The 26463-nt window shown below is 33.6% G+C and overlaps 4 protein-coding genes and 2 pseudogenes across 6 annotated transcripts, besides 7 other annotated features; 3 read left to right on the forward strand and 3 right to left on the reverse strand.

Moving 5' to 3' along the window:
* Positions 1-1148: part of a mobile genetic element that runs on past the window's edge.
* On the reverse strand, positions 228-662 carry TVAGG3_0345810 (protein of unknown function, DUF4106 family; the record flags this gene model as incomplete). Its single annotated transcript, XM_051230900.1, has 1 exon — positions 228-662. The coding sequence occupies one exon, from the start codon at positions 660-662 to the stop codon at positions 228-230; it is 435 nt and encodes a 144-aa protein (XP_051100630.1).
* Positions 1149-1975: 827 nt separating the features above from the next.
* TVAGG3_0345820 (protein of unknown function, DUF4106 family) lies at positions 1976-2185 on the reverse strand (the record flags this gene model as incomplete). Its single annotated transcript, XM_051230901.1, has 1 exon — positions 1976-2185. One exon carries the CDS (start codon positions 2183-2185, stop codon positions 1976-1978), a length of 210 nt encoding a protein of 69 aa, XP_051100631.1.
* An 826-nt stretch (positions 2186-3011) lies between these two features.
* Positions 3012-3466, reverse strand: TVAGG3_0345830 (protein of unknown function, DUF4106 family; the record flags this gene model as incomplete). Its single annotated transcript, XM_051230902.1, has 1 exon — positions 3012-3466. A coding segment is annotated over one exon (455 nt), but the record flags the coding sequence as incomplete, so codon positions are not given.
* Positions 3467-9697: 6231 nt separating this feature from the next.
* Positions 9698-9735: a mobile genetic element.
* Positions 9698-9735: a terminal%2Cinverted (terminal inverted repeat of Banshee-A3 transposon ID:TVAGG3_0345840).
* A 1178-nt stretch (positions 9736-10913) lies between these two features.
* Positions 10914-10950: a mobile genetic element.
* Positions 10914-10950: a terminal%2Cinverted (terminal inverted repeat of Banshee-A3 transposon ID:TVAGG3_0345850).
* Positions 10951-11734: 784 nt separating this feature from the next.
* TVAGG3_0345860 lies at positions 11735-12682 on the forward strand (annotated as a pseudogene). Its single transcript has one exon. A coding segment is annotated over exon 1 (948 nt).
* Positions 12683-13812: 1130 nt separating this feature from the next.
* Positions 13813-18756: a mobile genetic element.
* TVAGG3_0345880 lies at positions 14894-15748 on the forward strand (annotated as a pseudogene). The gene has a single exon. A coding segment is annotated over exon 1 (855 nt).
* A 2879-nt stretch (positions 18757-21635) lies between the features above and the next one.
* Positions 21636-21857, forward strand: TVAGG3_0345890 (protein of unknown function, DUF4106 family; the record flags this gene model as incomplete). The annotated part of the gene is made up of 1 exon (XM_051230903.1): positions 21636-21857. One exon carries the CDS (start codon positions 21636-21638, stop codon positions 21855-21857), a length of 222 nt encoding a protein of 73 aa, XP_051100633.1.
* A 3751-nt stretch (positions 21858-25608) lies between these two features.
* Positions 25609-26463: part of a mobile genetic element that runs on past the window's edge.

The following is a 26463-nucleotide window of genomic DNA, read 5'->3' on the forward strand; positions in this document are numbered from 1 at the left end:
TCGTTATACCATTCGGAAACATTTCCGTTCATGGCGTCCAAAACTGTTGGCGTTATATTCTGAGCGGCGTACATTTCATATGGGTAAAAATATAGAATAGTTGGATTTATGTGTCATAATAGAACCCACTCGTACCAAGCTTTACTTTCTTCCTGACTGAGTTTTTAACTCTTCTTTTTCCTTCATTGCCACTACTTTCACTAGATGAAGTTACTTCTTCACTACTTTCACTTTGTTCTACTCTTCTTCTTTGGTGTCGCTTTTGGTAACTTGCCCTCTGCTTCAAGTTGTTGCATCTTTGCCTCATGTTCACCTAGTATGTTGTAAATTTCACGTGTCCTTTTTGCCTTTGGGCTCTGGTCGCCCATCTCAGGTAACCTATATCCTAGAAAGATTTTGTCATAGTTTGTATTTGAGTCTTCGCGTATTGTTTGCATGACTCTTTCCTGAGTTTCCGGTTCAAGCTCTTCAAACAGAGCTTGTCCATATGGAATAAGCTCGTTTCCAAATATATGTTTTTGTAGCCATTCTGGTTTTCTTTCCATGTTACCAATAATATCTTTTGTGAATGGGAAAGCTTTTACCCAACGTTTCAGTCTTGCGTCATTTATTTCTGTAGTTGGTTTTATTTTGTCATGGAACATGTTTTTCAATACTAACATTTCATTTGGTACTGTCCATTTGAGTTTTCTTAAATATTCATCCCTTCTCGGTTCATTGTCTGCAAAGTAAGTTTTTATGACATTTTGCAAACTTTCGTTTGCAAGGTCATGTACAATAGGTTCTCTTCCTTCTCTCTCCCTAACTTTCTTTCTAAACTCTTCACCAAATATACCATCTCTATGGTTCTGTGTAGTTCTTTGAGATAAATGTTCTAGAACGTCAGGTGTTATATTTCCATCAGCCATGTTCATTTCATACTGGTCCAAAATATCTGCATGTTTCATATCTTTCAATGGCATTAAAGCCGCGCTGAAAATACCAGCTATATCTGGTTCACCATTCACTTCCATTGCGTCTACAACTTCTTGGAATTGAGGTTGTAAGTTTATGAACCACCTATCCGGATTAGCTTTATGACCCCATCTCATTGTAGTTCCATAGTCTGCAGAAACAAAAGTAGGTTTGTTTCCATATTGGCTAGGTTCTGAATGAACTTTAAACAATGTTTCATTTCTATATGTTTTGGTGAAATTTAACCTTTTTTTTCACCGAGTTCAGCCAAAGATTGAACGTTATATGGTCGTAAGTAAAAAGGATTGTTGTATTTGCGTACACTTTCTTTCAGTACTTCCATTCTATGCTGAATATTTTCATCTGATGTTGGAGTCTTTTGTATGTCGGCGAACATTTTTCGATATTCTTCTACTATGTCAGCCGAATTTTTCTTAGACTCTTGGAAAGATTCCATATTCCCCGCATACACTTGTTGAGGGTCAAGATTTTTCGGCTGTTCCAAATCTTCATCTAGTTCTGTGAAGTTAGTTTCCAAAGGAGGGACTTGTTCGTTTCCTTCAGGCTCTTCTAGCTGTTGTTGCTGAACTATTTCTTCCATGTCTGGTTGTATCTGAACTTCTTCCTGTGGAGTTTCTTGTACCTCATCTGCTGGCATTTCATATATTCCGAGACCATTTTTAAAAGTTCCCTATCTTAAGTCATCCGCTTCATAAACCTTTCTTCTTTCGTTCCGTCTCTATTTTTTACGCGTTTCATGAAGAGAGTTGAATTATCATTTAGCTCTGACACCAAATATCTCGGAGTAAATTCATCATGTCATTTGGATGATATGCTATTAAATCATATCCCTTAGCGAGCTTGTATTTTCCAGGTTTGAAATTATATCCCATTTGGTGCTGAACCATAAAGCTAAATAGGTTCGGGTCAGTATTTCCTTCCTTGAACTTTCTAATAGCTTCTTTATATCTGTCACTAAAGTCAAGAGTATCTGGGTAACCATAATTTTCCTTAAGCATTTTTAAGAATTCTTGGTTTCCTTGTTCTCTACTTCTTTTATGTCCTTGCTCTGTTTGTGGTTGTTGTTGTGCAGGGTTTTGAACTGTTGGTTGTTGTGCAGTGTTTTGAACTGTTGGTTGTGGTGCTGGGTTTTGAACTGTTGGTTGTGGTGCTGGATTTTGAACTGTTGGTTGTTGTTGTTGTTTTGGTGCATGCCTGTGTCTGTGTCCATGTGACGATGTAAATGTTTTAGGTAGTCCTGGTGCAGGTGCTTCTCTTGGAGGGTTTGGTGGTATATAAGTTCCACTAGCTAGTATATAAGTTCCACCAGCTGGTATATAAGTTCCACCAGCTGGCACATATGTTCCATCTGCAGCATAATGTCCTACCTGACTTTTCGTTCTTAAGAAAGCATTTACTAGGTCTGTTTTGGTCTGTTGTAACTCTTTTTCTTGACTTTCCACAACAGTTGCTCTAACGGCGTCATAGGCACTTTGAACTGCCTGTCTCGTTGCTGCATCTGTTATTTTCGTCATATTTTGTGCTACTTCTCTTACTCTTTCGTTGTCGAAACCTTCAGACTTCAGTTTCTTTCCAGATGAGAAGTCGTTCACTAGTTTCACCTTACTATGAAGAGCTTCGAAGGCGTTCTTAAAGTCAGCATTCATTAAAGCTTCATTTGAACTGTCTTCATCCGCTTGTATTTTTGTCCTTATTGACCCTATAAGTTGGGCTGCTTTGGCGTTGGCTTGGGCATCTAACCAGTCATTATTAGCTTTTATATATTCTGCGCTTTTCATTGCCTTTTGCATGGCTGCGTCGTTATTTTTACTTTCTTGTGCTAAGTTTTCATACTGTACGGTTTGGTTTTGCAACTGTAAAAGTTTTTCTGCCTTTACATTTGCTTCAACTTCTTTTTTATACTCATCGCTATCCATATATGTCTTCAGGGCTTTTTGTTTTATTCTTCATCTTTCAGTACTTTATATTGAGTAGTATGGTTTTTCAAATTTATAACATCTTGTTCCATTTTTGCTACTTCTGCTGCTTTTTCTGACACTTTTTTCGCATATTCCTCTGTACTTAGTTCTTTCAGTTGTTCTTCTTTCTTCTTTTTCTCTACGTTTAACTCATTGAGTTTCTTTGTCTGTCTGTCATATTCTAGTTTCTTTTCGTTTTCACTTATTTGTTTCTGTATGTCTATGTTTGACTTTTTGACATCTGTTATTTGATTTTTGAGTGAACTCAAATTCATTTGACTTTGAGGGTTATAAGCTGTTCCGTCTGCAGCTCCACCATAGCCTGCCATTTTCGCTAAAAGTGCCGCTCTTAAACCTCCACTCTGTGCACCAATAACTCGGTTTAAAAGCATAGGGTTGCTTGACATTTGTTGCAACATAGTGGGGTCATTCATCATTTGTTGTTGCAACTGTTGTTGTGGTGTCAGTTTTACTATGGGATGTTTCAATGCTCCCTTCCTCTTACGTATATTCTTACGTAGCTTACGTGGCATTTTAAGTGAAGTAAAAAACGGTTTTTGACAGATGTTTATATGACACTTTTTGTTCAGCACAAAAAACTACTCGGTCAAAGTGTTGTCAGTTTTGTAAAATAACCGTCCTATCTCATTCTATAATGGGGAAAGTCTTCTCAAAGTATACTTCCTTGGAACGCCCGTAACTTTTCCTGTAGCGACGATAGACCCTTACTTGTCCGGACAAAGTTATACTAAACATCTTCAGGGCTAGAGGGCACGAAGTGCCTGGAAGCCCCACTACCTTTTTTTTTTTTTTTTTTTTTTTTTTTTTTTTAATGTTGAATAATTGGTCATTTTACTTTAGATGAATACAATTTTATCTTTATCTCTAAACTCATTCCAAATTATCAAAATACCTCCACATGAAACCGTCGAAATTAGTTCATATAACAGTAAATTTTATATTTTATCCAATTCAAACCTGAATCAAACAAAATATAATATCAAAAATCGCACAACATCAACAGATATAAATCCACAAGCCAACAATTATTACGCATTTTCTGATGTAAATATAAGTATCATTAATTATGGGGACGAACTCGAAATTATTAAAGGATGGAATCTAGAAAAAGGTACGTGTAACGCAGAATCTTACTTTCTTAACTACTCCAATAATATGAATATGCAGATATATGCGAAACAAGCATGTCTTTTCTCTCCTCTCACATTTAATTCTTCTGGTATAAAATTCTCCAAAACTATACTGCCAACTCATAACATCTATACCCCACTTAGTGAAAAGCCAATACAGCTAGAATATTATTATACTGGCTTACCTTTTGTTGTTCAGATACACGATCATATAACAAATGATCTAGGAATAGCTTTCGAAACCATTGGTATTAATGAGAATATTTCAAATAAATGCGGACTCACATCATTTATATTCAATTCTCATAATAATACAGTCGATGATTCATTATTCAAATGCAATTGCAATAAATTCACAAGACCTCCATTTTCCATAGCTCTCTTTGCTTTATTATATTTCGCAGTTATTGGATTTATTATATTCCTATTAGAAAAAGGAAATATAATTTCAATAAGATCATATTTCTCCGCAAATATTGCAAACAGCCAGCCAGCAACATTTGCAAACCAAGATACTGAACCCATTCTTAATGATATTGAATATGATGTTGTGAATGTAGATGCTTGAGTGAATTTATACGTTATTTGTTGGACTAAAAGTTTAATGATGTATTGATGCAGTATAGTTTTTATACTGATATCATTTTTTTTAAAAAAAATGAGAATTGTATACCCTACTTTTCCAACATTTATTGCATTATATACGAATCAAGATTTGAATGATAATAAAATTTAAAAATATTCAACACAATATAGAGATATCGCTTTATAACATCGATGCTTTGTTAACCATACTAAAGATTTCATTCAAAAAGTCAAAATTTTTATTCCAAAAAAAATATAAGAAGAATGATATGCATGATACATTTTTATTGACCTATGTACTATATATAATTGAATCCACTATAATAGCGTTGTGAATATCTACTGTTTGATAAAAATCTTTAATAATCTATTAAAAAATAGGTTATAGATGTAACATATGAATGACACAATATCACTTTATATAGTAAATTATAATATGAATGTTGTTGGCTACTAATACTTCCTTTATTCATTGGAATTGAAATGCTCAATATTTAAAACGAATTTTAAACAATTTATGAATGTCATACGACTTAACCTGTCTACTAATCTTAGAATTTATACATAATTCATTAAAAATTAATATTAAATCTTTTGAATTATGAAAAAAGACAGACATATTAAAGGTAAATATGAATAAAAACATAAAATAGTTAGTAATGATAGATGTTATTTTTCCAAAATTTTCTTATTTTTCTAATTTTAAAAACTTTTTTAGCAAAATTGGGATTAATTTTTTAAATTTTGAAATATTTTTGGATTTTGAACATCAAAAGATTGCATTTCTTTTAAGAATAATGCAAATTTCTAATGAAGTGAAACATGTTTCAAGACTTTTAATACAATTTAAAAAAGAATCTCAAATATCTTCAGGAAATTCAATCTATATTTCAACGAGGATAATAGCAACATTCAAAATACACGATATCATATAAAACAACATCATTTTGGTTCAATGAATCCTGTTAATCTGTATTAACGAATTCATTGATTCAAGAAACCAAAGACATAAGAAATAAATATTGATATCACTCAGTTTACAAATGTCAAATCATCACTCAATACTCACCACAAATAACTTCGATTCGCTATATTTTTCATTTCATTAAAATTCAGACATTTTTTGCACTAATATCGATTACAAACAATTCTATATTACAAACCATTACAATAAATGACGAAAATCCTTCATTATTCAATAATTTGCAATTTTATATTTTCAAATCTCAAATTTTAATCAAATCAAATATAAATATCATGTAAAACATCTATATTTAGGATGATGTTCCATATTACTATGGAAAGTTAATCATCAATATGGATAAAACCAAATTCCTTCCCTTACCATAAACTTCAAGACTCCTTTCATCACACAAACAAATGCACGAGCCACTCCTAAAAAAATTCAGGTTTTAGAAATTTATTATCAATTATAGACATTATTTCATTACCACAGTTCACTAATCGATAATTGAAGTGTTGCAAAACATATTATACTTTCTACTATTAGATTTATGAATAAAAAATTTATACCCTACTTTTCCAACATTTAGAAAACATGCATGACCCCCTACCCAGGGTCCAAAAATTGGTATTTTCTGCGCTCAGGCAACATGAGTTTTTGGGCCGCCAAATGAATAGCTCAAGTAGTTTCCTCATATAGAGACATGCTTATGCTTAGAGTTTGAAGGGAATCTAAAGTGATTTTTTTCTGCATTTCGAAATCTAATGCAATCTTAAAATCATGATTAAACTGCGAATCTGGGCGCAATTTTTTAATATGTTAATATATGAAGGTACTCCTACTACTGCGAATGCTTCAAATGAAAATTCAAGAAATCAGATTAATTTGATCACATTAGTATAGTAGTGGTCAATCCAAAAACTCATATGTTGATATATAACCTATAGAGATGATAATTATCGACTCTTCATTGAAATGCATAAGATTTAATAATCTCATAAATATTCTTTTTAATTTTCAGTATTTCGTGTGCATTTAGATTGCATATACCTGTATATGATATTTCTAGAATGTTTTGGTTAGATATTAAGTTTTTTAGATTAATATTTTAACATTTTGATAAAACAAGCAATTGTTCCATTTTGGAATCGCGATTGAACTCTAGTTTGACTAATATGATGTTGTATGATCAAATGAATTCTAACTTCATGAGATAAAATTTGAAATTTGAAAATGCGATATCTGACTCAAATATTTATCTGAGCACATTTAACATTCAATTATAAACTAAAGTAATATACAGAAGATTCGATTTGGCTTATATTTTAAATATTCAACAAATAATCTTATAAAATTGTGCTATTCACGTTTCTCAAAGATGATTAAGCATTTACAACTTGTGCATTGATGGAATTAGATATGGATTCTAATGTTAATCGATATTTTGTAAATTGATATATATTTTATCATGGTTTGACATTTGATCGTGTTGAAACCGGAATTGCAATATGCATCATCTATATATATAATTGTCAAAATATGAGCTATAGATTTTTAAATTATGCTCCTGATTATGAGTGACTTATATGATTATATTGAATTGAGTAGTAAGAATCATAAATATTAGAATATTACGATAATGTATTATAACCTTATAGAAGCTTAAGGCTAAAAATGATGATGAAAATGTAGCTCAAATTTAAGTCTAAAAATTTGAAAAAATTAAGTGCTTATGATAGTATGACGATATTGGTGTTTGAATGTAAGAAATTAGAGATGTATTAGAAGCATTATGAGAAAATAATAAGATATAAAAACAACTTTTATGAAATAATTTAAGTTATAAGAGGTGTTAACATTGGTAATGTGTGTATAAGATAGTAGAATTGTATTGGATCTTTGATTAGTATTTTATAACAATTTATTAATGTAGATGTGATTAGAATGTTGGATTTCAAAGGAGAAAGCGGATTGTTCACTCTTGTTGGTCTGCATGTGTCATTCCGGGAGACATTGCCTGTGCATGTCTCCCAGAATGGCAATTTATTGCATCAGAATACGAATGCGAAACTTTGACCGACAAGAGTGCATTGTGCACTCTTGTTGGTCTGCATGTGTCATTCCGGGAGACATTGCCTGTGCATGTCTCCCAGAATGGCAATTTTTGCATCAGAATACGAATGCGAACTTTGACCGACAAGAGTGCATTGTGCACTCTTGTTGGTCTGCATGTGTCATTCCGGGAGACATTGCCTGTGCATGTCTCCCAGAATGGCATACTGTTATTCAATCAGAATGCGGAACTTTGACCGACAAGAGTGCATTGTGCACTCTTGTTGGTCTGCATGTGTCATTCCGGGAGACATTCAAACTCTCTTTTGACCGAGGTTATAAGAATCCTCAAATCTGATCCTAATATTACATTAACTTATCCTTTCTCTCCTTCTTTCTCTGCTCAAATAATCGAAGACTGTCACAATTTGATCAGAAAATTAGAGAATTCTGTAAAATCAATTAATACTGTTTTGAATGAATGCAAAGGAAATGGATACTCAGGTGATGATTTACAAGAAGCGGTTCACTATTTAGTGAATCATCTTGTTGAAATCGAAAGAAGGAAGTCTATAGAAAAGCATGTCAATGAAATAGGAGAATTGCGAAAGATTCATTCGCAGGAAGTTTCAATTTTAACCCAAAATAAAGAGAAGACCATGGAACAAGTAAAGAAATGCAGAGAACAAATCATTGCTTTGGAAAAGCAATTCCAAGCAAAGGAAGATAATTATATTAATGACTTGGAAAACCTCAAAACTGAACAGTATTCTTTGTCTGATAAACTTAGAAAGCAACAACGAATCAAAGATGAGTTAATCACTTTTGTTTCAGGGAAACCAGCAGACATTGAATTCTTGAGTGTTAATTTAAGTGATATTGAAAAGAAATCTATTAATCTCAAAATTTAAATAAATTGTTTGTATTTTTATTATAATTTTACCTGTTTTATATTCAACCAAAATAATTGTGTATATAAGAGTAATAATGTTGAATAATTGGTCATTTTACTTTAGATGAATACAATTTTATCTTTATCTCTAAACTCATTCCAAATTATCAAAATACCTCCACATGAAACCGTCGAAATTAGTTCATATAACAGTAAATTTTATATTTTATCCAATTCAAACCTGAATCAAACAAAATATAATATCAAAAATCGCACAACATCAACAGATATAAATCCACAAGCCAACAATTATTACGCATTTTCTGATGTAAATATAAGTATCATTAATTATGGGGACGAACTCGAAATTATTAAAGGATGGAATCTAGAAAAAGGTACGTGTAACGCAGAATCTTACTTTCTTAACTACTCCAATAATATGAATATGCAGATATATGCGAAACAAGCATGTCTTTTCTCTCCTCTCACATTTAATTCTTCTGGTATAAAATTCTCCAAAACTATACTGCCAACTCATAACATCTATACCCCACTTAGTGAAAAGCCAATACAGCTAGAATATTATTATACTGGCTTACCTTTTGTTGTTCAGATACACGATCATATAACAAATGATCTAGGAATAGCTTTCGAAACCATTGGTATTAATGAGAATATTTCAAATAAATGCGGACTCACATCATTTATATTCAATTCTCATAATAATACAGTCGATGATTCATTATTCAAATGCAATTGCAATAAATTCACAAGACCTCCATTTTCCATAGCTCTCTTTGCTTTATTATATTTCGCAGTTATTGGATTTATTATATTCCTATTAGAAAAAGGAAATATAATTTCAATAAGATCATATTTCTCCGCAAATATTGCAAACAGCCAGCCAGCAACATTTGCAAACCAAGATACTGAACCCATTCTTAATGATATTGAACATGATGTTGTGAATGAAGATGCTTGAGTGAATTTATACGTTATTTGTTGGACTAAAAGTTTAATGATGTATTGATGCAGTATAGTTTTTATACTGATATCATTTTTTTTAAAAAAAAATGAGAATTGTATACCCTACTTTTCCAACATTTATTGCATTATATACTGTTGTAAACAGAAATTCATCAAAAGTGACACCTCAGAAAAGCTAAAATATTGAATTTTTGGAACTTTTGATAGAGCACGTTTTTAAATATTAATTAAAGTAAATGTATATTTTGTAACGATTCTTTTTAATAAGAAAGTAAAATTTTGAAGAAGAACACAAAATCTTCTGAAAAATAATATCACATAAACTCATATTATTTTCTAATATATAACTATTTTATATAAAAATCAAATTCAATGATCTTAAAAGCGAAGGATAAACCTCAAAATTTACGAATATAATGAGTGGGAATATAATGCTTATCTATCATAAAACCATATGAAATATCAATTTTTGCTTTACGCCTAATTTTTGACGACAATTAGCAAAAAATGTTAAATGTTAACACTCAGTCCATTTGAATATGAAAAATAAAATTGACTTTGATTAAATGTTTTTATTTATCATGCAATTCTTCTTGCGACCAAAGATTTGAATAAAATTTCAAAAAAAAAGATAGCTTAAAAAATAATATACGGTAGTGTTTACTAATAGATGAATAGTATATAAATTCTATTAAAATGGATTTGATCCAAAAAATATATAAAACCAAAAATAATTGTTATAATTTAAATGAAGAAGTAATTTAAAACGATTTTATTTATGATCAAATTTTATATATTTTTTTGGATCAAATCCATTTTAATAGAATTTATATACTATTCATCTATTAGTAAACACTACCGTATATTATTTTTAAGCTATCTTATTTTTTGAAATTTTATTCAAATCTTTGGTCGCAAGAAGAATTGCATGATAAATAAAAACATTTAATCAAAGTCAATTTTATTTTTCATATTCAAATGGACTGAGTGTTAACATTTAACATTTTTTGCTAATTGTCGTCAAAAATTAGGCGTAAAGCAAAAATTGATATTTCATATGGTTTTATGATAGATAAGCATTATATTCCCACTCATTATATTCGTAAATTTTGAGGTTTATCCTTCGCTTTTAAGATCATTGAATTTGATTTTTATATAAAATAGTTATATATTAGAAAATAATATGAGTTTATGTGATATTATTTTTCAGAAGATTTCATTCTATATGCCTATGAAAAGTACTCTCAAAACTAACTTTTTCCTAATTATAATTAAATCTAGAATATTGTATTATGCTTAGTATTATTTCATTTTTCTCATTCAATTTAGAATTTACAAATGTCAAAAAATTGAGAGCTGTCACTTTTGATGAATTTCTGTTTATTACATATACGAATCAAGATTTGAATGATAATAAAATTTAAAAATTGTTTCGTACCGAAATGGCTAACAAAAAAGTGATAGAAAACCTTAAATTGCGCGGCAATTTTAATTAAAAAAATAAACATGAATTTAAAAAAAAAAAAAAAAAAAAAAGGTAGTGGGGCTTCCAGGCGCGTTGCGCCCTCTAGCCCTGAAGATGTTTAGTATAAATGAAGTTTTTATTCGGAGGGCTTCCAGGCGCGTTGCGCCCTCTAGCCCATAAAAAATTTTTGAGAGTCGTCGCTGTTGACTTTTTTGTAGAGCACTCAAAATAGTATAACTTTGTCCGGACAAGTAAGGGTCTATCGTCGCTACAGGAAAAGTTACGGGCGTTCCAAGGAAGTATACTTTGAGAAGCCCTTCCCCCTTTTAAAACAAGATAGGACGGTTATTTTACAAAACTGACAACACTTTGACCGAGTAGTTTTTTGTGCTGAACAAAAAGTGTCATATAAACATCTGTCAAAAACCGTTTTTTACTTCACTTAAAATGCCACGTAAGCTACGTAAGAATATACGTAAGAGGAAGGGAGCATTGAAACATCCCATAGTAAAACTGACACCACAACAACAGTTGCAACAACAAATGATGAATGACCCCACTATGTTGCAACAAATGTCAAGCAACCCTATGCTTTTAAGCCGAGTTATTGGTGCACAGAGTGGAGGTTTAAGAGCGGCACTTTTAGCAAAAATGGCAGGCTATGGTGGAGCTGCAGACGGAACAGCTTATAACCCTCAAAGTCAAATGAATTTGAGTTCACTCAAAATCAAATAACAGATGTCAAAAAGTCAAACATAGACATACAGAAACAAATAAGTGAAAACGAAAAGAAACTAGAATATGACAGACAGACAAAGAAACTCAATGAGTTAAACGTAGAGAAAAAGAAGAAAGAAGAACAACTGAAAGAACTAAGTACAGAGGAATATGCGAAAAAAGTGTCAGAAAAAGCAGCAGAAGTAGCAAAAATGGAACAAGATGTTATAAATTTGAAAAACCATACTACTCAATATAAAGTACTGAAAGATGAAGAGATAAAACAAAAAGCCCTGAAGACATATATGGATAGCGATGAGTATAAAAAGAAGTTGAAGCAAATGTAAAGGCAGAAAAACTTTTACAGTTGCAAAACCAAACCGTACAGTATGAAAACTTAGCACAAGAAAGTAAAAATAACGACGCAGCCATGCAAAAGGCAATGAAAAGCGCAGAATATATAAAAGCTAATAATGACTGGTTAGATGCCCAAGCCAACGCCAAAGCAGCCCAACTTATAGGGTCAATAAGGACAAAAATACAAGCGGATGAAGACAGTTCAAATGAAGCTTTAATGAATGCTGACTTTAAGAACGCCTTCGAAGCTCTTCATAGTAAGGTGAAACTAGTGAACGACTTCTCATCTGGAAAGAAACTGAAGTCTGAAGGTTTCGACAAAGAGTTAAGAGAAGTAGCACAAAATATGACGAAAATAACAGATGCAGCAACGAGACAGGCAGTTCAAAGTGCCTATGACGCCGTTAGAGCAACTGTTGTGGAAAGTCAAGAAAAAGAGTTACAACAGACCAAAACAGACCTAGTAAATGCTTTCTTAAGAACGAAAAGTCAGGTAGGACATTATGCTGCAGATGGAACATATGTGCCAGCTGGTGGAACTTATTATATACCAGCTGGTGGAACTTATATACTAGCTAGTGGAACTTATATACCACCAAACCCTCCAAGAGAAGCACCTGCACCAGGACTACCTAAAACATTTACATCGTCACATGGACACAGACACAGGCATGCACCAAAACCAACACAACAACCAACACAACAACCAACAGTTCAAAACACTGCACCACAACCAACAGTTCAAAAACACTGCACCACAACCAACAGTTCAAAACACTGCACAACAACCAACAGTTTCAAAAACACTGCCACAGCAACAACCACAAACAGAGCAAAGACATAAAAAGAAGTAGAGAAACAAGGAAACCAAGAATTCTTAAAAATGCTTAAGGAAAATTATGGTTACCCAGATACTCTTGACTTTAGTGACAGATATAAAGAAGCTATTAGAAAGTTCAAGGAAGGAAATACTGACCCGAACCTATTTAGCTTTATGGTTCAGCACCAAATGGGATATAATTTCAAACCTGGAAAATACAAGCTCGCTAAGGGATATGATTTAATAGCATATCATCCAAATGACATGACTGAATTTACTCCGAGATATTTGGTGTCAGAGCTAAATGATAATTCAACTCTCTTCATGAAACGCGTAAAAAATAGAGACGGAACGAAAGAAGAAGGTTTATGAGTCCGGATGACTTAGATAGGGAACTTGTTAAAAACGGTCTCGGAATATATGAAATGCCAGCAGATGAGGTACAAGAAACTCCACAGGAAGAAGTTCAGATACAACCAGACATGGAAGAAATAGTTCAGCAACAACAGCTAGAAGAGCCTGAAGGAAACGAACAAGTCCCTCCTTTGGAAACTAACTTCACAGAACTAGATGAAGATTTGGAACAGCCGAAAAATCTTGACCCTCAACAAGAGTATGCGGAGAATATGGAATCTTTCCAAGAGTCTAAGAAAAATTCGGCTGACATAGTAGAAGAATATCGAAAAATGTTCGCCGACATACAAAAGACTCCAACATCAGATGAAAATATTCAGCATAGAATGGAAGTACTGAAAGAAAGTGTACGCAAATACAACAATCCTTTTTACTTACGACCATATAACGTTCAATTTTGGCTGAACTCGGTGAAAATAAAAGGTTAAATTTCACCAAAACATATAGAAATGAAACATTGTTTAAAGTTCATTCAGAACCTAACCAATATGGAAACAAACCTACTTTTGTTTCTGCAGACTATGGAACTACAATGAGATGGGGTCATAAAGCTAATCCGGATAGGTGGTTCATAAACTTACAACCACAATTCCAAGAAGTTGTAGACGCAATGGAAGTGAATGGTGAACCAGATATAGCTGGTATTTTCAGCGCGGCTTTAATGCCATTGAAAGATATGAAACATGCAGATATTTTGGACCAGTATGAAATGAACATGGCTGATGGAAATATAACACCTGACGTTCTAGAACATTTATCTCAAAGAACTACACAGAACCATAGAGATGGTATATTTGGTGAAGAGTTTAGAAAGAAAGTTAGGGAGATAGAAGGAAGAGAACCTATTGTACATGACCTTGCAAACGAAAGTTTACAAAATGTCATAAAAACTTACTTTGCAGACAATGAACTGAGAAGGGATGAATATTTAAGAAAACTCAAATGGACAGTACCAAATGAAATGTTAGTATTGAAAAACATGTTCCTTGACAAAATAAAACCAACTACAGAAATAAATGACGCAAGCTGAAACGTTGGGTAAAAGCTTTCCCATTCACAAAAGATATTATTGGTAACATGGAAAGAAAACCAGAATGGCTACAAAAACATATATTTGGAAACGAGCTTATTCCATATGGACAAGCTCTGTTTGAAGAGGCTTGAACCGGAAACTCAGGAAAGAGTCATGCAAACAATAAGCGACGACTCAAATACAAACTATTGACAAAATCTTTCTAGGATATAGGTTACCTGAGATGGGCGACCAGAGCCCAAAGGCAAAAAGGACATGGGAAATTTACAACATACTAGGTGAACATGAGGCAAAGATGCTACAACTTGAAGCAGAGGGCAAGTTACCAAAAGCGACACCAAAGAAGAAGAGAAGAGTAGAACAAAGTGAAAATAGTGAAGAAGTAACTTCATCTAGTGAAAGTAGTGGCAATGAAGGAAAAAGAAGAGTTAAAAAACTCAGTCAGGAAGAAAGTAAAGCTTGGTACGAGTGGGTTCTATTATGACACATAAATTCAACTATTCTATATTTTTACCCATATGAAATGTACGCCGCTCAGAATATAACGCCAACAGTTTTGGATGCCATGAACGGAAATGTTTCCGAATGGTATAACGAATGCGACAATGCCATTAGAAGGTCAGAAATAGTTCCTGAACTTACGAATATACAACTGCTGTTTCTTATGGAAACGTAGGTGAGTTTGGAGAAGGTTCTTCAACAACAGTAGATATTGCTTGCGACAGGTTTCATATTATTTCTATTGACAACTCATTCTTATACGTGGAACAAGACATTGAAATAAAACCTTCTGCCAAGTTGTCTGACAAGAAAGGTTGCAATGGAATTTTCTATGTCGGATACCAATATGCTCCAGAAGTTTTCATGGGATATAAGATATATTCTAACTCTGACTTAGTTCAAACAGTAACATGGGCAAACTATGAATGGTTCGCTTTGAGAAACTCAGTACAACCACAAGCTAGAGAACAAACAGACCAGTATGCAAATATTGAGAAAATAAGAAGACTTGACCCTAACGTTCCAGGAGTTTATGTTAACCTTTCTGGACAAACTGCAGCAGCAGTAACCAAAGTAAAACTGAAACTTAGAGTTCCTTTGTCATCTTTCCTCATCTTCAGGTTTTTAAGATACTTGCCAAACTGGGCAGGAAAAATTTCTATTGAACTTACTCCAAGCAAAAATAACTTAGTCATTGCACCAACACAAGACCCATTCACTATTACAGACGTAAAGGGAACAAATCAAACATCATTTGCCGATTTTGCAAAGACAAAGTTGACTTAGACTTTGGTTTCTCAAACTTCAACAATGAAGTAAACTATTATTTCAATGCTGCTGGAACTGCTTGGGACCCAGTTAAGTTTACATGCGAAAGTTTGAATGCAAGAGAATAGAAAGCAGACTTGCAGTCTATATGTTGGACCCAGATATTTCAAATGCTTTAGCTGCCAATATATTGCAGTTCCACTTATGTTCCCTATACACCAAATATCTGTCAAAGACTTTGCAGGTGAAGTTGGAAACCAAAGTGCTGACCCAGGTGCAAGAACAGATATTGCTTTAACAACTGCAATGAAACATGCAGATACTATGTTTGTACTGTTCAGACGAACTATAAATGACTATTCTTGTTTCTACAACCCCGGTATTAAATATCATATAAACATAGATGGCAAATATTATCAAGAGAAGAATATTCTACAGTTGAGGATATGAGGTCATACAACTTGACATTAGATGCTATGAACTTTAACAACAACTTCACAACAACATTAACCCTGAAATGCAAAGTTCTATTATGCCATATGTGAAAGTATGGACTCATACAGGAGGTCAAAAAACTCAATATACAAATGGAGACCGTTCAAACTTTTGCTTGGCATTCCATTTGCTGACTCAGAAGACTTTATGGGTGGTATTTCAACTGTTGGTACTGTACAAATACAATATACTGGTGACAGAGACGTCCAGATGAACTGAGAGCAAAGAAGTTTACAAAACCAATAGCACTTTTCACGGAAGATGCTCTTTTGAAGATTCGTTCGATGAAACCTGCTGGGGCTCCTCAGATTGGCATAACGACAGCTTCCATCGAGCAGATTTTGGCAGCAGTCAGTAAGTTGTTCTTGAACTGACTTCTCTCCGTCAAATATTGACAGTACGCCAGTTTTGACATAATATTGTAAGATAAACTTACCTTTAGAAATATCTGTAATTTTTGAAGTTATATTTTTGTCTGCTTCAAGAACTTTCACCATTTCAGTTATACCAACTTTCTTTGCTTTATGGAAATATTTAGGTTCAGCAAATATTGCTATTCTATAACATTTACCATTGTTTGTATAAAGAACTATTCTGTCAATGTATTTGTATTGTTTGTGTGTGTAACTTTGTTCTGCTTCAATTCGAAGAGATACTCGAATACGTCCATCTTTTATTCTAAGTAAAATGTCATTTCGAAAAATAGAAGCGTGAGTGTTTCAAAAGGTTTAATGGCGGTGGCAGATGTGAAGTTAAATTCACCAACTCAAACAAACAGTCAAAGTGTTGTTGTCAATGTCAAAGACAGAGATGTTGAGTGGGGAAACCATACGAAGACGAAGATGGTATAACAATTGTTCCTGTAAAAGAACAACCAAACATATCCTGAAGTTAGCAGAGACTTAAGTCTGTTGCAGATATTCGAAACGACTACCAACAACTGAAAGACAACTTCAAACTCAGGAGAAGATTTGTCAAGCTTTAAGTATAATGTTAAACTTGGTCGAACACAACCCTGTAAAGTGAACTCATATGTCATTGCACCTCATGAAGTTTTGAAAGAACTATTGAAACTTTTGACAGAGGCAGACGATATAAACATCAAAGAAATAGAACCCGACATTAGTTGCTGTGGTGTTTCATATAATTCATTGACAAGATATACGTTATGAAAGGAGGTGAAACGTTGAACTTAAAATATAGTTTCCCAGACGTTATAAAAATATTTGACGACCACAACATTTCATTAAAATTTATTTGCTAAGTAAATGGCAGAAGATATAATGGTTATATACTATTACGACTAAAAACCCTGGTCATATAATTCTATAACAACAAACTTACAAAGTCCTCAAGGACGATATTGTAAACTAACCTTAAACACAATGACGACTAAAGCCTGTTTTGCTCTTTTTGACACCAGAGACTTTATTGTTGTGAATGGTAAAAAATACTCCTTTGAAGATACTTACTCAGATATACCACCAACAGGTTTTGTTGACTTATTTAATACTTTAAGTACGGGTGTAACATGTGCTGCAACTAGAGCAGGTTTTCATTATGTTTGGATGTCCGACTGAGTTTACTATAAACGATATGAGCTATAATACAAAACTTATTTCTGGTTTTTACTACCAACAGTTTCCTATAACAGGAAAAGGTGTCATACAAGGAATGTCTATTCCATTGACATTAAGCACACCAATCTTATATATTGTTTCAAACTTAGGTTCAAAGTGTTATTCGAATGTTGACAGAAACTATATGACCAAAAGATACTTATGCGTATAAACAATACTTTCTCTGCTGGTTTGCCTATTGTTCATTCGAATGCAGAATTTTCAACCTTAGTGAACTCAAACACTTTGGCAAGTATAACGTTGACATTAGTTGACGCAAACTTTGTTCCTGTAAAACTTTTATTCCTATGTATTTGTCAATGACGGCAGAAAGTTTCGAATTGGAAGATGCAACTGGTGAAAGTATTGTATTACAAGAACAACTTCAACAACAAATAGCTCAAGAACAACAAATGAACAATGCAACAACAAAGTCAAGAATTAAAAAAATATTTTTTTTATTTTTATAAAAATGTACAGAATAGATGTTTCAGATTTTTATGACTTCCAAGCATTCAGAAATATGTGTCCATTTTAGAGACTATAACAAAGCAGTCGAATTTGAAACGTTTAGTCATTTATGTTGACTCTTGCCCCAGAATGTTATGTTATGAAAGAATGGGATGTAGTCTTTAACAAACCTAAAGCGACAATAGTTTCAGAACAAGAATGTAGACAGAAACTTAAGAAAATAAAAGTTGTACAAGTTGGCATGAAGATGTTAGATGCTTGGGATATCTTATTGTCAAAGTTAGAAGATTTTTCAGTTCGAGGTATAAAGTTCTATACACCTTCTCCAAACTTCTATTCTATCTTCACTGGATATAAATACGAACAAGTAGAATGGAAAGAAATATTATAAGAAGCTTGGTTAGACCATGTCAAAGAAATTATATGCAATGGAAACGAAAGAGTCTATGAGTATATCTTATGTTGGTTTGCAAAACATCTTACAACATCCAAGTGCTAAAAATGAAACTGCTCTCATTATAATTGGAAAACAGGCACCTTTTAGCGAAAATGGCAGGCTATGGTGGAGCTGCAGACGGAACAGCTTATAACCCTCAAAGTCAAATGAATTTGAGTTCACTCAAAAATCAAATACAGATGTCAAAAAGTCAAACATAGACATACAGAAACAAATAAGTGAAAACGAAAAGAAACTAGAATATGACAGACACACAAAGAAACTCAATGAGTTAAACGTAGAGAAAAAGAAGAAAGAAGAACAACTGAAAGAACTAAGTACAGAGGAATATGCAAAAGTGTCAGAAAAAGCAGCAGAGTAGCAAAAATGGAACAAGATGTTTAAATTTGAAAAACCATACTACTCAATATAAAGTACTGAAAGATGAAGAGATAAAACAAAAAGCCTGAAGACATATATGGATAGCGATGAGTATAAAAAAGAAGTTGAAGCAAATGTAAAGGCAGAAAAACTTTTACAGTTGCAAAAACAAACCGTACAGTATGAAAACTTAGCACAAGAAAGTAAAAATAACACGCAGCCATTCAAAAGGCAATGAAAAGCGCAGAATATATAAAAGCTAATAATGACTGGTTAGATGCCCAAGCCAACGCTAAAGCAGCCCAACTTATAGGGTCAATAAGGACAAAAATACAAGCGGATGAAGACAGTTCAAATGAAGCTTTAATGAATGCTGACTTTAAGAAGCCTTCGAAGCTCTTCATAGTAAGGTGAAACTAGTGAACGACTTCTCATCTGGAAAGAAACTGAAGTCTGAAGGTTTCGACAAGAGTTAAGAGAAGTAGCACAAAATATGACGAAAATAACAGATGCAGCAACGAGACAGGCAGTTCAAAGTGCCTATGACGCGTTAGAGCAACTGTTGTGGAAAGTCAAGAAAAAGAGTTACAACAGACCAAAACAGACCTAGTAAATGCTTTCTTAAAACGAAAAGTCAGGTAGGACATTTTGCTGCAGATGGAACATATGTGCAGCTGGTGGAACTTATATACCACCAAACCCTCCAAGAGAAGCACCTGCACCAGGACTACCTAAAACATTTACATCGTCACATGGACACAGACACAGGCATGCACCAAAACCAACACAACAACAACAGTCAAACCAGACACAACAACAACCAACCAACAGTTCAAAACACACAACAACAGTTCAAAACACTGACACAACAGACAACACATCACACAGCACAGCAACAACAGTTCAAAACCCTGCACAAACAACAACCACAAACAGAGCAAAACATAAAAGAAGTAGAGAAAAAGGAAACCAAGAATTCTAAAAATGCTTAAGGAAGATTATGGTTACCCAGATACTCTTGACTTTAGTGACAGATATAAAGAGCTATTAGAAAGTTCAAGGAAGGAAATACTGACCCGAACCTATTTAGCTTTATGGTTCAGCAAATGGATATAATTCAAACCTGGAAAATACAAGCTCGCTAAGGGATATGATTTAATAGCATATCATCCAAATGACATGATGGATTTACTCCGAGATTTTGTGTCAGAGCTAAATGATAATTCAACTCTCTTCATGAAACGCGTAAAAAATAGAGACGGAACGAAAGAAGAAGGTTTATGAGATCCGGATGACTTAGATAGGGAACTTGTTAAAAACGGTCTCGGAATATATGAAATGCCAGCAGATGAGGTACAAGAAACTCACAGGAAGAAGTTCAGATACAACCAGACATGGAAGAAATAGTTCAGCAACAACAGCTAAAGAGCCTGAAGGAAACGAACAAGTCCTCCTTTGAGAACTAACTTCACAGAACTAGATGAAGATTTGGAACAGCCGAAAAATCTTGACCCTCAACAAGAGTATGGGAGAATATGGAATCTTTCCAAGAGTCTAAGAAAAATTCGGCTGACATGTAGAAGAATATCGAAAAATGTTTCCGACATACAAAAGACTCCAACACCAGATGAAAATATCAGCATAGAATGGAAGTACTGAAAGAAAATGTACGCAAATACAAAATCCTTTTTACTTACGACCATATAACGTTCAATCTTTGGCTGAACTCGGTGAAATAAAAAGGTTAAATTTCAACAAAACATATAGAAATGAAACATTGTTTAAAGTTCATTCAGAACCTAACCAATATGGAAACAAACCTACTTTTGTTTCTGCAGACTATGGAACTACAATGAGATGGGGTCATAAAGCTAATCCGGATAGGTGGTTCATAAACTTCAAACCCAAATTCCAAGAAGTTGTAGACGCAATGGAAGTGAATGGTGAACCAGATATAGCTGGTATTTTCAGCGCGGCTTTAATGCCATTGAAAGATATGAACAATGCAGATATTTGGACCAGTATGAAATGAACATGGCTGATGGAAATATAACACCTGACGTTCTAGAACATTTATCTCAAAGAACTACACAGAACCATAGAGATGGTATATTTGGTGAAGAGTTTAGAAAAGAGTTAGGGAGAGAGAAGGAAGAGAACCTATTGTACATGACTTGCAAACGAAAGTTTCAAAATGTCATAAAAACTTACTTTGCAGACAATGAAATGAGAAGGGATGAATATTTAGAAAAACTCAAATGGACAGTACCAAATGAAATGTTAGTATTGAAAAACATGTTCCTGACAAAATAAAACCAACTACAAGAATAAATGACGCAAGACTGAAACTTGGGTAAAAGCTTTCCCATTCACAAAAGAATATTGGTTACATGGAAAGAAAACCAGAATGGCTACAAAAACATATATTTGGAAACGAGCTTATTCCATATGGACAAGCTTTTTGAAGAGCTTGAACCGGAAACTCAGGAAAGAGTTGCAAACAATAAGCGAAGACTCAAATACAAACTATGACAAATCTTTCTAGGATATAGGTTACCTGAGATGGGCGACCAGAGCCCAAAGGCAAAAAGGACATGGAAATTTACAACATACTAGGTGAACATGAGGCAAAGATGCAACAACTTGAAGCAGAGGGCAAGTTACCAAAAGCGACACCAAAGAAGAAGAGAAGAGTAGAACAAAGTGAAAGTAGTGAAGAAGTAACTTCATCTAGTGAAAGTAGTGGCAATGAAGGAAAAAGAAGAGTTAAAAATCAGCAGGAAGAAAGTAAAGCTTGTCGGTGGGTTCTATTATGACAATAAATCCAACTATTCTATATTTTTACCCATATGAAATGTACGCCGCTCAGAATATAACGCCAACAGTTTTGGATGCCATGAACGGAAATGTTTCCGAATGGTATAACGAATGCGACAATGCCATTAGAAGGTCAGAAATAGTTCCTGGAACTTTAGAATATACAACTGCTGTTTCTTATGGAAACGTAGGTGAGTTTGGAGAAGGTTCTTCAACAACAAGTAGATATTGCTTGCGACAGGTTTCATATTATTTCTATTGACAACTCATTCTTATACGTGGAACAAGACATTGAAATAAAACCTTCTGCCAAGTTGTCTGACAAGAAAGGTTGCAATGGAATTTTCTATGTCGGATACCAATATGCTCCAGAAGTTTTCATGGGATATAAGATATATTCTAACTCTGACTTAGTTCAAACAGTAACATGGGCAAACTATGAATGGTTCGCTTTGAGAAACTCAGTACAACCACAAGCTAGAGAACAAAAAAGACCAGTATGCAACTATTGAGAAAATAAGAAGACTTGACCCTAACGTTTCAGGAGTTTATGTAACCTTTCTGGACAAACTGCAGCAGCAGTAACAAAGTAAAACTGAAACTTAGAGTTCCTTTGTCATCTTTCCTCATCTTCAGGTTTTTAAGATACTTCCAAACTGGGCAGGAAAAATTTCTATTGAACTTACTCCAAGCAAAAATAAAATTATCATTGCACCAACACAAGACCCATTCACTATTACAGACGTAAAGGGAACAAATCAAACGTCATTCGCGATTTTGCAAAGACAAAGTTGACTTAGACTTTGGTTTCTCAAACTTCAACAATGAAGTAAACTATTATTTCAATGCTGCTGGAACTGCTTGGGACCCAGTTAAGTTCACATGCGAAAATTTGAATGCAAGAGAATAGAAAGCAGACTTGCAGTCTATATGTTGGACCCAGATATTTCAAATGCTTTAGCTGCCAAATATATTGCAGTTCCACTTATGTTCCCTATACACCAAATATCTGTCAAAGACTTTGCAGGTGAAGTTGGAAACCAAAATGGACCCAGGTGCAAGAACAGATATTGCTTTAACAACTGCAATGAAACATGCAGATACTATGTTTGTATGTTCAGACGAACTATAAATGACTATTCTTGTTTCTACAACCCGGTATTAAAATTCATATAAACATAGATGGCAATATTATCCAAGAGAAGAATATTCTACAGTTGAGGATATGAGGTCATACAACTTGACATTAGATGCTATGAACTTTAACAACAACTTCACAACAACATTAACCCTGAAATGCAAAGTTCTATTATGCCATATGTGAAAGTATGGACTCATACAGGAGGTCAAAAAACTCAATATACAAATGGAGACCGTTCAAACTTTTGGCTTGGCATTCCATTTGCTGACTCAGAAGACTTTATGGGTGGTATTTCAACTGTTGGTACAGTTCAAATACAATATACTGGTGACAGAGACGGTCCAGATGAATTGAAGCAAAGAATTTACAAAACCAATAGCACTTTTCACGGAGATGCTCTTTTGAAGATTCGTTCGATGAAACCTGCTGGGGCTCCTCAGATTGGCATAACGACAGCTTCCATCGAGCAGATTTTGGCAGCAGGTCAGTAAGTTGTTCTTGAACTGACTTCTCTCGTCAAATATTGACAGTACGCCAGTTTTGACATAATATTGTATTATAAACTTTCTTTAGAATATCGTAAGTTTTGAAGTTATATTTTGTCTGCTTCAAGAACTTTCACCATTTCAGTTATACCAACTTTTCTGCTTATGAAAATATTTTGGTTCAGCAAAATTGCTATTCTATAACATTTTCCATTGTTTTGTAAAGAATATTCTGTCAATGTATTTGTATTGTTTGTGTGTTAAACTTTGTTCTGCTTCAATTCGAAAAATATCCGAATACGTCCATCTTTTTATTCTAAGTAAAATGTCATTTCCGAAAAATAGAAGCGTAAGTGTTTCAAAAGGTTTAATGGCGGTGGCAGATGTGAAGTTAAATTCACCAACTCAAACAAACAGTCAAAGTGTTGTTGTCAATGTCAAAGACAGAGATGTTGAAGTGGGGAAACCATACGAAGACGAAGATGGTATAACAATTGTTCCTGTAAAAGAAAACAACCACATATCCTGAAGTTAGCAGAGACTTAAGTTCTGTGCAGATATTCGAAAGACTACCAACAACTGAAAGACAAACTTCAAACTCAGGAGAAGATTTGTCAAGCTTTAAGTATAATGTTAAACTTGGTCGAACACAACCCTGTAAAAGTGAACTCATATGTCATTGCACCTCATGAAATTTGAAAGAACTATTGAAACTTTTGACAGAGGCAGACGATATAAACATCAAAGAAATAGAACCCGACATTGTTGCTGTGGTGTTTCATATAATGTCATTGACAAGATATACGTTATGAAAGGAGGTGAAACGTTGAACTTAAAATATAGTTTCCCAGACGTTATAAAAATATTTGACGACCACAACATTTCATTAAAATTATTTTTGCAAGTAAATGGCAGAAGACATAATGGTTTATACTATTACGACTAAAAACCCTGAGTCATATAATTCTATAACAACAAACTTACAAAGTCCTCAAGGACGATATTGTAAACTAACCTTAAACACAATGACGACTAAAGCCTGTTTTGCTCTTTTGACACCAAAAGACTTTATTGTTGTGAATGGTAAAAAATACTCCTTTGAAGATACTTACTCAGATATACCACCAACAGGTTTTGTTGACTTATTTAATACTTTAAGTAGGTGTAACATGTGCTGCAACTAGAGCAGGTTTCATTATGTTTGGATGTCCGACTGAGTTTACTATAAACGATATGAGCTATAATACAAAACTTATTTCTGGTTTTATACCAACAGTTTCCTATAACAGGAAAAGGTGTCATACAAGGAATGTCTATTCCATTGACATTAAGCACACCAATCTTATATATTTTTTCAAACTTAGGTTCAAAGTGTTATTCGAATGTCGACAGAAACTATTATGACCAAAAGATACTTATGCGTATAAACAATACTTTCTCTGCTGGTTTGCCTATTGTTCATTCGAATGCAGAATTTTCAACCTTAGTGAACTCAAACACTTTGGCAAGTATAACGTTGACATTAGTTGACGCAAACTTTGTTCCTGTAAAACTTTTATGTCCTATGTATTTGTCAATGACGGCAGAAAGTTTCGAATTGGAAGATGCAACTGGTGAAAGTATTGTATTACAAGAACAACTTCAACAACAAATAGCTCAAGAACAACAAATGCAACAAATGGAACAACAAAGTCAAGAATAAAAAAATAATATTTTTTTATTTTTATTTAAAAATGTACAGAATAGATGTTTCAGATTTTTATGACTTCCAAGCATTCAGAAATATGTGTCCATTTAGAGACTATAACAAAGCAGTCGAGAATTTGAAACGTTTAGTCATTTATGTTGACTCTGCCCCAGAATGTTTATGTCATGAAAGAATGGGATTGTTGTTATTACAAACCAAGAGCAACAATAGTGTCTTAGAAATTTACTCTTTTCTTTTCAGCAGGCGAATTATCATATTACGACCCGATATAGCTATAGACATATAGTCACGTTGTAACAAGAATCTCCACTCCCTACTTCCCTTACGGTCTATGAGGAACAATTATTGGGTTGTTGCTGAACCCCACTAATTCGCTTACGTCGCAAGTCTAACAACCTCGTTTCTGTTTGTTGTAAGTTCAGAACTATTGTTGCTCTTGTTTGTTAAAGACAACATCCATTCTTTCATGACATAACATTCTGGCAGAGTCAACATAAATGACTAAACGTTTCAATTCTCGACTGCTTTGTTATAGTCTCTAAATGGACACATATTCTGAATGCTTGGAAGTCATAAAAATCTGAAACATCTATTCTGTACATTTTTATAAAAATAAAAAAAAATATTTTTTTTATTCTTGACTTGTTGTTTCATTTGTTGCATTTGTTGTTCTTGAGCTATTTGTTGTTGAAGTTGTTCTTGTAATACAATACTTTCACCAGTTGCATCTTCCAATTCGAAACTTTCTGCCGTCATTGACAAATACATAGGACATAAAAGTTTTACAGGAACAAAGTTTGCGTCAACTAATGTCAACGTTATACTTGCCAAAGTGTTTGAGTTCACTAAGGTTGAAAATTCTGCATTCGAATGAACAATAGGCAAACCAGCAGAGAAGTATGTTTATACGCATAAGTATCTTTTGTCATAATAGTTTCTGTCGACATTCGAATAACATTTGAACCTAAGTTTGAAACAATATATAAATTGGTGTGCTTAATGTCAATGGAATAGACATTCCTTGTATGACACCTTTTCCTGTTATAGGAAACTGTGGTAGTAAAAACCAGAAATAAGTTTTGTATTATAGCTCATATCGTTTATAGTAAACTCAGTCGGACATCCAAACATAATGAAACCTGCTCTAGTTGCAGCACATGTTACACCGTACTTAAAGTATTAAATAAGTCAACAAAACCTGTTGGTGGTATATCTGAGTAAGTATCTTCAAAGGAGTATTTTTACCATTCACAACAATAAAGTCTTCTGGT

Source organism: Trichomonas vaginalis, chromosome V, assembly GCF_026262505.1.
Source record: "Trichomonas vaginalis G3 chromosome V, whole genome shotgun sequence".
Lineage (NCBI taxonomy): Eukaryota > Parabasalia > Trichomonadida > Trichomonadidae > Trichomonas > Trichomonas vaginalis.